The sequence below is a fragment of the Polyodon spathula genome, chromosome 12, assembly GCF_017654505.1.
Source record: "Polyodon spathula isolate WHYD16114869_AA chromosome 12, ASM1765450v1, whole genome shotgun sequence".
In the NCBI taxonomy this organism is placed as follows: Eukaryota; Metazoa; Chordata; class Actinopteri; order Acipenseriformes; family Polyodontidae; genus Polyodon; species Polyodon spathula.
Window position 1 is genome coordinate 329,486 of NC_054545.1, and position 13,266 is coordinate 342,751.

The 13,266-nt window shown below is 44.8% G+C and overlaps 2 protein-coding genes across 5 annotated transcripts in view; one reads left to right on the top strand and one right to left on the bottom strand.

Moving 5' to 3' along the window:
• The first annotated feature begins 886 nt into the window (after positions 1–886).
• Positions 887–2,146, top strand: LOC121324979 (ankyrin repeat domain-containing protein 9-like). Its single transcript, XM_041267240.1, has one exon. It carries the CDS (start codon positions 1,002–1,004, stop codon positions 1,896–1,898), a length of 897 nt encoding a protein of 298 aa, XP_041123174.1. The 5' UTR covers positions 887–1,001; the 3' UTR covers positions 1,899–2,146.
• Positions 2,147–4,213: 2,067 nt separating this feature from the next.
• Positions 4,214–13,266, bottom strand: part of LOC121324977 (tectonin beta-propeller repeat-containing protein 2-like) — a 28,521-nt gene continuing 19,468 nt past the window's right edge. For 3 of the 4 annotated variants that reach the window (XM_041267238.1, XM_041267236.1, XM_041267237.1), the window contains 4 exons: positions 9,863–10,011; positions 6,397–6,538; positions 5,428–5,577; positions 4,214–4,931 (listed from right to left, as the gene is read on the bottom strand). In XM_041267238.1, coding sequence (XP_041123172.1) covers positions 4,774–4,931; positions 5,428–5,577; positions 6,397–6,538; positions 9,863–10,011 — 599 coding nt within the window. In that variant the 3' untranslated portion in view covers positions 4,214–4,773. Of the gene's footprint in view, positions 4,932–5,427; positions 5,578–6,396; positions 6,539–8,580; positions 9,191–9,862; positions 10,012–13,266 lie in introns of those variants that run through there. The other variant, XR_005951290.1, reaches the window with a different exon arrangement.

Below are 13,266 nucleotides of genomic sequence, written 5' to 3' on the forward strand. Positions count from 1 at the left end.
TAGCAGATATTACTCGCAATACGGATATAAGGACAGGCGAACGCATAGCGGTGGAGTTGCTTTACTTTCTGTTTTGCCTACCGGCCGTTTGATGCATTACAATCCCCAGCGCAGAAGTGCAGTATTAATCAAACACATGTACGACAGGAGCCCCCCAGCGCTGAGAAATGTTTTCCACAGATTAAACCGGCAGTGACGTGTGATGCAGCCCGGGGAGGGGGGTCGCCAGTCCTGCAGCCGGTGATCAGCTGTTCTCAAACTCCCGGCAAGCTGCCAAGGAGAAAAGTTTCACAGAACTTTGTCCTCAGTGACATAGTACAATAACCACGCCCCCCCCCCCCCATCCTAACCTGAACCAATCACACAGGCCGGGACAGAGTGCGCAGCCAATGATTTTCACCCGCGACGGTTCCGCGGTCCGAACGCTCTTCAGCTGTTCGGAAAGAAACCCCGAGCGAAAGCCAGAGAGAGCGGTCCGAAAGAAACCGGGGCAGTGAAACCTCATAACCGTGACACGGGGACTGCGAGACAAAAGCAGCTGGCGAACACAGCAACACGACGCACTGAAGCAGCGAGGCTTGTTTGTTTGTAGCGAGTAAAACGAGGCGATGCTGGAAATGTCTACGTTATTGTTCTCGTAATTGCAAGTGCTCTGCTCTTTATTTTACTGAGTTAGAACTGAGTGACAGCCTGTCTGAACGCTGCTGCAGTGCTTTCAGAAACCCGTGTGGATAGAACAAGACCCACATTATCGATTGCTCAAATTACATTACTTCAGTAACTGCAGCGATCTCAGGAAATAAACCACACGCGATTTTTCAGTTTTGCAAAGTGCACGGTGGGGGTGAGTGAGGGTGAGGGGCAGGGTGAGGGTGAGGGTGAGGGTGAGGGTGAGGGGGTGGGGTTCATTATAAAAAGGAAAGCAATACTGTCAAAACTAAACATGTATATTTAGCAGTAAAAAAGAATCCTCTCTAAGTAAGTTCACTGTTGCCGAGACTATGCCTTGGAACGCCAGGGCACCGAGCACCTGTGGCTGGAGGGACTACAAGACCAAGAAGCAATGCAAAAAAACATCCTTCGCTTTCTACCAGGCTGTGCGAGACTTGCTGCCGGTGTGGGTCCTGGAGAACACGCGGACTATGGAGGCGTTTCACTGGGAAGAGGACGGGAGGGCATGCGCCTACTCCCCCTCGGAAGCTCTGCTGTACGCCCTGGTCCACGACCACCAGCCGTACGCGCGGTACCTGCTCACCAAGTACCCGGGAAGCGTCCTGGACATGCCAAGCAAGAGCTTCTGCTGCTGCTGCTGCCACTGCCAGTCGGGCTCGTCGGCGCCTCACCTCGCCATGGCAGTGCGCTACAACCGCATCAACATACTGAAAATGATTCTAAAAACCCTGGAGGAGGACTTTGCCGAAAGCGACCGGGTCGGCTACATGAACCGACGGGGCTGCGTCCACGTAGGAGGCAAAACGCCCGTGCATCTCGCATGCGACCTGGCCAGACCCGAGTGTTTGCTTCTGTTGCTAGGACACGCCGCGTCTCCATCTGTCACGGACTGTAGCGGCAACACCCCCTTGGACACGCTGCTGCAGCAGATCTGCCACAGCGAGCTCGACGCACGCCTCAAGCGCGTCTGCCTGAGCCATCTGACACTGTTCATGCCGGAGCTCAGGTTCAAAATGAAAAAACAGCTTCTGGACAACGAGGAGCTGTGGCAGAGCTTGATAGGGGAGCAAACCTTCCAGTGGCTGTCAGGACAGTCCCCTCCCTCCATGTTTATGAGCTGCATGCAAAGCCTGATCAGGACCATCTCTCCGGAACACTTTCCCGAGGGACTGGAGGCACTGCCGGTGCCAGACTTTCTGAAACCTTTGGACTTCAGGCTGCAGTAAGCCTCGGGGGAGGAAAAACAAAATATAAACAGACATGACTTTAAAAAGGAGGTTTAATTCAAGTAATCTAAGGAAATATGATTTAGGGATTCATATACACTGTATATTTGTGTTCAGTTGTTGTTTTCATGGTTTGTAGAAGAGAGGGCAGGGAAGGCACATTTGGAATCTGTTTTACAAGAGTCAGGAAGCAAAGCAGTGATGCAGTGTTTGCAAACACTTCAATAAAAACAAGTGTTTACATTGAAGACAGGGTTGTTGTTTTTTTTAACTCTGTACTCTGATGGGAGATGGTATATTTAACATACATGATGGATGGCATCAACAGCTTCACATTATTAGTGTTTAGGAATTATGGGACTATGCTCTCTTAAATGAACTGTTAGCAATGTGACATGTACATACTGCAGCCTGCACATCATCTAAAACTGTATCCTGTTTACAACCCTTAGAAAAGCTTTCTATTGTACACCACAGTAAAAGCACAGGAAAAAAAGAGTGAAAATGTATCATGCATGTTGAAGCAAGGTAAAAAAAAAAAAAAACAGCAGTGTGTGAAATGACTGTGAATGGGACACGCCTGTAAGAGCTGTTTACAGTTATAGGGGGTTGGAACACGCACCAGAGATAAACTCACATTACCTGTTTAGGACTTGTTACTTCCATTTAAACCACATATTACTGCCCAAACAGTGAAAGAAGTGATCCATTTAAAACAGAAGCCTAGTTTCTTTTTCTTTTTAATGTACATTTATTACAGCAGACAGCAGTATCCAAGTTTTTACACAAACAGCAAAGCCACACTGTAAAACAACTTTATTGCAAGGATCCCTTAAAAACAGCATTTAGTGAACATGCAGCGAAGTCTGGATACATCCCTGTTCAAGACCGGGTTCAATTAAAGCTGTTTTTATACTAGAAGGACCACACTTCCCGAGGAGTCAAAGTTACACTGACTCCAGTAGTGACCATGTTTGGTTTATTTTAAGATTAGATTTTTACAAAGTCTGGGTGATACTATAAGATGAATATGATTATTATTATTATTTATGTTTTTAATACATAAAGCAAACTGTTACTTCACTCTTTCTAAAACAGACAGAAGAGAGTCAGATTTGGGAAGTCTTTGCTCCAGTGAAAGGTTGGAACCGTTACAAAGATCGACTCTTCAAAAGTGGTAAAATAATAAAACGCTGGTAGTTTAAAGATGAACCCCTTTATCTATAGTGCAAAATATACTGCCCCAATATACTGAACCTCTGGAAGACCACAGTGTAAACAGGCAGAGAGGACCAGGGGGATGGTTCACTGAAGACCACGGTGTAAACAGGCAGAGAGGACCAGGGGGATGGTTCACTGAAGACTACAGTGTAAACAGGCAGAGAGGACCAGGGGGATGGTTCACTGAAGACTACAGTGTAAACAGGCAGAGAGGACCGGGGGATGGTTCACTGAAGACCACAGTGTAAACAGGCAGAGAGGACCAGGGGGAAACAGGCAGAGAGGACCAGGGGGATGGTTCACTGAAGACCACAGTGTAAACAGGGAGAGAGGACCAGGGGGATGGTTCACTGAAGACCACAGTGTAAACAGGCAGAGAGGACCAGGGGGATGGTTCACTGAAGACCACAGTGTAAACAGGGAGAGAGGACCAGGGGGATGGTTCACTGAAGACCACAGTGTAAACAGGCAGAGAGGACCAGGGGGATGGTTCACTGAAGACTACAGTGTAAACAGGCAGAGAGGACCAGGGGGATGGTTCACTGAAGACTACAGTGTAAACAGGCAGAGAGGACCAGGGGGATGGTTCACTGAAGACCACAGTGTAAACAGGCAGAGAGGACCAGGGGGATGGTTCACTGAAGACTACAGTGTAAACAGGCAGAGAGGACCAGGGGGATGGTTCACTGAAGACTACAGTGTAAACAGGCAGAGAGGACCAGGGGGATGGTTCACTGAAGACTACAGTGTAAACAGGCAGAGAGGACCAGGGGGATGGTTCACTGAAGACTACACAGGGAGAGAGGACCAGGGGGATGGTTCACTGAAGACTACAGTGTAAACAGGCAGAGAGGACCAGGGGGATGGTTCACTGAAGACTACAGTGTAAACAGGCAGAGAGGACCAGGGGGATGGTTCACTGAGTTAAGACAGAAGATCTAAATACAGCTGAGTAAAATAAATAATTCAAATCATGTTCCGTCCTCAATAAAGATGTGATTGGTACACAAGGGCCCTATTTAAACCAGCTCAATGGAATCACTATTTAGTTATATCCACGGTTAGTTCAATTGAATACTTTTACACAGCATCTATTCCAGCACAAAGTTTGCACATTATTTATTAAAATGAAAAACAAAAACAAAAAACATCATTAAACAAACCCTAATACAGTTCTGACGCAAGTTACCTTCAACTGATTACAGGGCTGGCTTTCGAAACAGTGCTTTTAAGATGCACTCTGTAAATTCCCTGCAAGCTCCCAGGACCTGAATAGAAAATAATCTAAAATAAACATGGAAGCAGATCGGTGCCAAATTACAGAAATACACAGCACAGGCGAGCAACGCTGAGAAACATCTGGGTTACCTTTACAGTGTCTAGTGAGTCGATAAAATAACTAGTGCAATTACTCAACTGGATAGCGATTACTATACAATGAATGCACTGTGAACCATCAACAGACTGCCCTCATGAAACAGCACACTGTTTCACCAGCAGCACACACGGCTATTAAAAGGTAGAACGGAATTTATAAAAAGGTCAGTATAATTTATACATGTACTAATACAGGTAATAGGCAAAGTCATCTGTTAACTATACAGTATAAACACGTTTGTTCAAAGTTCCTCAGAGAGTGCTTCTCCTGTCATCTCTATATGACTTCCCATTCCTCCTCCAAGTCCCCGGACTGAACGGACACTGCACTGCCGCTGGGCTTTGCTGAAGTGCTGTCGTGCCGGAAGGTCTTGGTGAGGCGCTGAATCAGACCCCCTGACTGGCTGATGGCCCACAGCTCATCCAGAGGAGTCACTGCAAAAGACAAGCAGCACAATCCCCAAATCATATGATCTGAGGCACCCAAAGCAGACCTCAGGGACGCTGCCAGAGAACACTTTGAACTGTAAACTACTGACCTGTGCAATACCAACCAACACCACACAGAACACAGGTCAATCCAAAAAGACATGGATCCCTAACCCTATGGGCATCACGCTTCTTTTCTCTTTTTCATACAGTTAAAGCTGAATGAGACCTGCAAACAAATCAAACACTGCCCACAAGTGCTTTTAAAAACCTATTAGCTCTGGCTGAACACTGATATGTGTTTTGCTTCCAGCCCCTTCCTTTGACAACCTCGCAAAGCTGAATGCAACGTGAACGTCAGCAGCAACAGTGACGAAGGAAGGAACTCTTTCTAATGAAGGAACCTTTTGTGTAGCGCAGTTCCTGACAATGGCGTTTCAATGCAGCCTCAGGGATCAAAGGGCAAAGGGTTCAGAGAGTTGTTCTCCTTCACCTACTGTACCTGTCAAACAAGCGACACATCCAGGGACTTTCTTCCAGTAATCTCCGGCTGGGTTTTTATCGGTAATGCCGTATCGCCGAGCAACATCGCCATTAGGACAACGCACCCAAACTGTCCTACTGCTCACCGTCAGCTCTCCTGCCTGCAGTCCTGAGGGTTACAAAAGAAGTGACAAAACATAAGCTGGGTTTACTTGCAAAAGCTCTGCACCGGACAACAAACAATCCCGTCCCAACAGAACTGCAGCAGTTTATAGCTTGTAAAAACGCTCCTGAACTTCAAGGGGAAATATTAAGCAGAACATGTATCACTGGTTGTCTACTGTAGTGGGACAGAGAATTCAGGAGGCAGCCATAGATCAGAATGAGCAAATGCAATGCAAAACAAGCCTGTTGGTTCCTTTTAACAATTAGTACAACACCCGTGGCATTCCTTCAACAAGAACATGGCACAGAAGACACGAGGGAAAGGCACGGCGCTAGGACAGCACTTTCTCCTCTTTGACTTGTGCCATGCTGACACAGAGCAGTACTCCACCATGCCAAAGCTGCTGGCTTACTTGGGCCTTGTTTCCACACTTGGATAGAAAAAGGCTCTGGAATTTTGTTTACTTAAATTCATTTCATCTCAAAATCCACGAGTCGATAGCAGCCTTTGGACATGATGCTACATCCGACTGCAGCACAGTGGAGGAGGCGGAGCTATTCAAGGAAAGCAATCCTGTCCACATGCATGCTCAAGGTTATACTGTGAATATGTGAACATATACAGTAACTAATATGCAGCACTGTAATCTATTAATACAATGCATTTGGAGATTTGAAGATTTCCTTTTATCCCTTCTTTAAAAACAGACACAAAGCCAGGCAAAAAAAAAAAAGCAATAAATACGAAGCAGGGCTATCTCTGTGTCCTATCAATTCCAAACCCTGGTGTTCCCACTCAGACCTCTGTGACTGAACACTGTACCTGGTATGTGCTCCCAGTCAGTCCCCACAGGCATGTCCTCTGTGATTCCAGTCCGCACGTGGACATTCCCTTTACTGTCAACGGCCCACAACATTTTGTCATTGGGACTGGTGTGAACACTCACCAGGTGCATCCCAACTGGCTAGGAAATGAAAAAAAAATACTTAAATACAAAGTTTGTTTTAGGGAAACTTGAAGATCTGTGCATTTGAGATTCACTTTAATGACTTAATGGTTGTTCTGATCTGATCAGATTGACAGCAGTATTATGGGGTGTGCAGAGAGAGCAGACTGGTAATTCTGATCTGATCAGATTGACAGCAGTATTATGGGGTGTGCAGAGAGAGCAGACTGGTAATTCTGATCTGATCAGATTGACAGCAGTATTATGGGGTGTGCAGAGACAGCAGACTGGTAATTCTGATCTGATCAGATTGACAGCAGTATTATGGGGTGTGCAGAGAGAGCAGACTGGTAATTCTGATCTGATCAGATTGACAGCAGTATTATGGGGTGTGCAGAGAGAGCAGACTGGTAATTCTGATCTGATCAGATTGACAGCAGTATTATGGGGTGTGCAGAGAGAGCAGACTGGTAATTCTGACCTGATCAGATTGACAGCAGTATTATGGGGTGTGCAGAGAGAGCAGACTGGTAATTCTGATCTGATTAGATTGACAGCAGTATTATGGGGTGTGCAGAGAGAGCAGACTGGTAATTCTGATCTGATCAGATTGACAGCAGTATTATGGGGTGTGCAGAGAGAGCAGACTGGTAATTCTGATCTGATCAGATTGACAGCAGTATTATGGGGTGTGCAGAGAGAGCAGACTGGTAATTCTGATCTGATCAGATTGACAGCAGTATTATGGGGTGTGCAGAGGAAAGCTGCTGCCCCACAACACTGAACTCCTGAGCTGTTCAGTAAAGACTGTGCTTTTCAGCTGGAGCCAGTACTAACTTGCTGAGGCGTGAGGTTGAGCTGCTCCAGGCCAGCCCCTGCTTGCAGATCTCAGTGTTGTGCTGCTGTTTGACAGTGACAGTGCAAACAAACACAAAACAGCACACAAGAATGCTTCAAAAACATCTTTACTGTGGAGAGCATTCCAGCTTAACAGGGAGCGGCGGCCTGTTGCACAATGAGATTATACCTGTTGATCCCAATGTGAATGACACTGCATTAATAAAGACTAAAAAACAAGTCACACCCAAATATTTCTCTTTCAGTTTCAGTGACTTCTGTAGTTCAATGAAGAATAAGTACAATAGTGGGAACGATATCAAAGTGGGTTCACATGCATATACAGTGTATATATATATATACACACACACACACACACATATACATGTGTGTGTGTGTGTGTGTGTGTGTGTGTGTATATACATATATAATATAATTTTCTTCCTTTTATTCAGGTCATAGCAAAATAATCACTCTCCCAGGACAGTCATTTAGCATCAGCTGTCCCTGCAGCTTTCTACACGCAGGTGATACAATGGTTAGCGGACGGCTTTGCTGGCGCTCATTGTTTTAACAATGCCTTTGTGAACAAGCAGACCGCTCTGGAATCCTCTGCTCTCCAATACCACAGCATTCCAGCACTACAGGACTGTGCTTATTTGGAAACATAACCATTAGTGCTGTGGCTGAACTGCTACAGCATGATGCAAATGTGCCAAAACAGCTCTCCCTCGATTTCACTGTCTGACTTCTGTGACATATTACAAAGAAAGGGACTTTACACAGCAGGGATGGAAATAAGACTCCCATTGCATAGCAGTTTGATCCATTCCTGGTTTTATGAAGAAACATCTGAGCTTGTTAACGATACACACTCTGCCTAATCCAGCTCATAGTAAAACCTGGAATGGATGAAACTGATATGCAATAGGAGTCTTACTTCCACCCCTGCATGGCCTATCAGTGAATTACCCAAATCTCATAATGATCAGATGCTGTAAGTACACTGACACCAGCAGCCAGTGTTTCTTCAGAAAGGATTGCCTTTTGGTCTTCTGCTTCTCTGCTATATTTTCTCTAGCGCACGTCTAGTGGGATTCCCTGCTCCCACAAATTCACACAAGTAAAAATACAACAACAACAACAACTGTGACGTGTACCACCTATCTAGTAAAAAAATGATTTACTCAAAACCAGCCTGCAGCCACGTGCTGCATTCTCACCGAGAGGCGACTCACTCACAAGCCTGTGCACAGCTGTATTACTGTGCTGCAGGCAGCACGCTGGAAACGGCTTGTCTGGGAAAAGTATCAGCTGAAAAAAAAACAAACTTACTGCACTCCTTTGCCCACAAACACAACCACAAAAAAAACAGCCCTGATTAACACGTTTCCCTTTAGTTCTAATGCAGAGCTTGTGACTGACAATTTAAAGTCAGCGACGGCTATCTTTACTGGGAATAAAGCAAACACAGAGGCAGGGCAGCGGACACAATAAAAACAAAGATTCAGCAAACCAGCTACATGAACAAGCTCTCCAGATTCAGGCATCTGATGATAAAGACAATGTGATCTATTGAAACGATCCAAATAGGACCAGAGATAAACACTGTGTCCATTTAAATACTGAAAACAAGGTCCTTCCTTTCACATTTTTAATTACAAACACAAAGAGAGGCTTGTAAGCACTGTGTTATGTTTGCGTTTTCAATGATTTGAGTGGTGGAGGCAGCTGGATCAGCTGCTGTTGAGATCACCTGAACAGATGCCAGAGCCGCGGCTATAGGGGACTGTTTCAGCGAAATACACGCCAATACGTTTCTGCAGTGTGGATCTGCACAGAGAGAGCAGTGTTAGCAAGAGCAGAGAGGCTGCTTGGATTCCTCCTTTACAATTCACAACCTCTCCAGGAGGCTGGAGGGAAAACTGGGGTTCAAACTCCTGCTACCAAGCACAAGACAAGCAGACTGGTTTATGCTGTTTGCAAAGCTAGGCGTATTGCCAAACCAAATGTGTATGAACTTGCTGTGTTCATATTAGAATGACATTCCTGTGCTGTATGAATCTAGAACTCTCTAGTGTATGAACTTGCTGTGTTTATATTACGATATTCCTGTGCTGTATGAATCTAGAACTCTCTAGTGTATGAACTTGCTGTGTTTATATTACGATATTCCTGTGCTGTATGAATCTAGAACTCTCTAGATTTGCTCAACATGTGAGCTCAGATGCCACAATGGCAGAACATTGTTTTTGATGTGAATCCAGGACAACCTGCACATGTTTCAGGATAAAACAACACAAACTAAAAACTAGGTTTACTTGGAAGTTTGAACTGCTACCAGCTTGCAACAAGCAATCTTTCTGGCCTCCTTGTGCTGAGATAAGGAGCACTCATACATGCTCATTCATAGCAGCATCTACTGTTATCAGTTCCATTTTGAAATGTTTGCATTTTCACACTCAGATCCTCTTTACATTAGAAACATGGGAGACAGTGATTTACCTGCTGAGGCGGCTCAATGCTTATCCATGCAGGCAGCATCAAGCTTGGATTGAGAGGCTGGCTCCCCACTCTGAAATACACCACACCATTGACATCACAGGCCCAGACGTTCTGACTCCCACAGGAACAACTGGCCAGCTTTATTCTTCCTGAAACCCAGAGGAATGAATACAGCACATTTAACAGAGAGTGTGTGTGCTTATCATATACTGCATGTTCTATTACAAAACACCTGCTCACGGCTCTCCTGATGTTCTCCATTCAGGTCAGCCGTCCTATTAGACCTCAATAACTGAATGGCAGAGAAAGCAGGCTGAGAGACGACTAATTCATGACAACTTTTCTAAAAGCATGGCTCACTGGTGAAGCGTTTCACACGGCCGCTTCAGCCCTGTTCTCAAAAAGAGCATTCCTTCTAGTAAATAAATATCTTCTAGCTGCTGTACCACACTGCCACCTGTTGACTGTACTGTGCCTCATATACTGATAATGAATTGAACACGCATATCACTGAGATGTATTTACTGTGTCTGATATATCGATAATGAATTGAACACGCATGTCACTGAGATGTATTTACTGTGTCTGATATATTGATAATGAATTGAACACGCATATCACTGAGATGTATTTACTGTGTCTGATATATTGATAATGAATTGAACACGCATGTCACTGAGATGTATTTACTGTGTCTGATATATTGATAATGAATTGAACACGCATGTCACTGAGATGTATTTACTGTGGATTTACTTTTTCTGACTATGTGAACGAAAAGACACACATTTGCCCATTTTCCCATTGGAAATAGTGATATTTTGAAATATCACTGTCCTGGTCACAAAAGCAAAGTTTGTGGGAATAACAGCCATGTTCTATACTTTTGAGGCATAAGCAATTAGGAAATAACACTTACTACCCAGGAACAAAAAAAAAAAAATGTTGTTACACAGTGTAATGAATTGAGTGTCACCGAGATTGATTTACTGTGTCTGATGTATTGATAATGAATTGAACACGCATGTCACTGAGATGGATTTACTGTGTCTGATATATTGATAATTAATTGAACACGCATGTCACTGAGATGGATTTACTGTGTCTGATATGTTGATAATGAATTGAACACGCATGTCAGCGAGACAGATCCCCCACAACGGCAGCAACTTCAAAACTAGAGCAGTCAGGAAGATAACAAAGTAGATCACCATGACCTGTATCTACTCTGTGTAAAAAACATGAGTTTCAACTTCAGACTCTGGACTCTGATCACATGTCCTGCCCTTTACACTCACTCAGACCACTGCTTTTTAAATACTGCGGTCTCCCTGAATAGACAACCATCCCCTCTTCTCAACAGGCTAAAGATTTTACAAGACAAACAGCCACCAGCACAGCAGCACCTCCAACACTGTAAGCAAGCTTTGCGCCTGGGCCGAAACAGGCAACACAATGCCCGCCCCAAGCACCACAAGCACAGTGGGGTTTGCACCGAGAAATGCTTGAATTACTGTAGTTGTGCTGGAGTCCCATTGGCAGTGCAGCACTGTAACTCCTCACCACAGGTTACTGTAGGGCCTGTTTGTGCTTCTCTGCTGAAACATGACTACACTGCTGGGAGGCCAGCATTCAAAAGGCTATTTTGGAGAGAAACCAGGACGGGCTTCTCATGCGAGAGTGGAGATCAATTTACACCCCACACCGATCGCTTGGCCGCTACTTGCCCCACGCATGTTTTTATTTTGGACGTGTCTAAATATCACTGACATTGGAACCAAATGTCCTAACTAAAATAGGAAAATCCCAGTTACAGAAAAAAACAAAACAAACAAACAAACAAACCAACCAACCAACCACAACAACAGTACGATAATTCACAAGCCAAGTTCTGCTTCATTTTAATGTTGGTTTTGTGAACTCACTGCAGCAGACCTCCCTGCTTCCAGGATGTCCGTTTATCAGCTCTTTGGAAACACGCTGTAAGAGGCGCCACACACAGTTCACAACTGATGGCTGGAGTTGCAGTGGGGTGCACTTGTGTAGCACTCTGTCAATCATTTACAGATTGCTACATACTCCCCCCCCCCCCCCCCCCCAAATCTACCCACAGAGCCCATCCAAGCAAATCTACCCACAGAGCCCATCCAAGCAAATCTACACACAGAGCCCATCCAAGCAAATCTACACACAGAGCCCATCCAAGCAAATCTGCACACAGAGCCCATCCAAGCAAATCTGCACACAGAGCCCATCCAAGCAAATCTACACACAGAGCCCATCCAAGCAAATCTACACACAGAGCCCATCCAAGCAAATCTGCACACAGAGCCCATCCAAGCAAATCTACACACAGAGCCCATCCAAGCAAATCTGCACACAGAGCCCATCCAAGCAAATCTACACAGTTGCTTATTTGTTTTTATCAAAAGTAAGCATGCAAAAAAAAAAAAAAAAAAAAAAAAAAAAAAAAAAATCAAATGACTTTCTTTTTGTGTAAAATTGTTTTGGTGTTTTCAAGTACAATGTTGCTTACTGTTTCCATCTAATTTTCAAGGATTGAAAAGACATTGGAACCAGTGGCAACCTGGGTTCAGTGACTCTGCAGGGCGTGTTTCCCTGTACATGCTTTCTGCAATGCAGGAAATAAAAAAATCAACATGGACAGACACGGGGTCTGATATTAACAGAGGGATATCTGTTTACGCCGCGAATACAGACCCTTTGAGTATCGAAGTCCACCATATAGGCCAACTGAAAAGAGCACATGATCTTAATGGGCATCCACTGTTCTTTAAATAATGCACTATTAGACAGCATTGTGTGCATCCATACCGATACGTGGCACTTAAAACAAATTAAAAATATATTTCTATTGCAAGCCAAAGATTTATGACAATTGTTACCATCAAAGGATTGAAGATTAACTGCCAAGAGCAGTTAATAACTGCAGAACCCTCTCCTGCCGAGTCTGAGTTTAGCTTTGTTGTATCCGAAAGGCACCACTCAGTTTACTCCTTCCAGAGCCACAAGCTGGAATGGATAACCACAGTCCCCATCATGAGGAATTACTGTATGTAACTGAGAGGGAGAGGCAGGAGACCAGGCTTTAAAAAGAGAGGCAGGAGACCAGGCTTAAAAAAGAGAGGCAGGAGACCAGCTTAAAAAAATCCAGCTGCTTTTTGGAAAATGCCCCCGGGGTGCCTACTTATCACGTAAAGGACAAATCATCAAGTCAAAAGTATCAGGATGTTCCTGCTGCTCCCGTCACACGCTGTCCCTGGCTGCTGGATTGTTTCCCATTCACGTCACGACACTCTGAGTCGGATATCACCCACACTGCGGATTTCCTTCTCAGGCACACACACTCGCTGACATTTAAGAGGCCTGCCTCAAACACACAG

Coding starts and splice junctions, on each gene's coding strand:
- LOC121324979 (XM_041267240.1), top strand. CDS start 1,002: ATGCCTTGGAACGCCAGGGCACCGAGCACCTGTGGCTGGAGGGACTAC.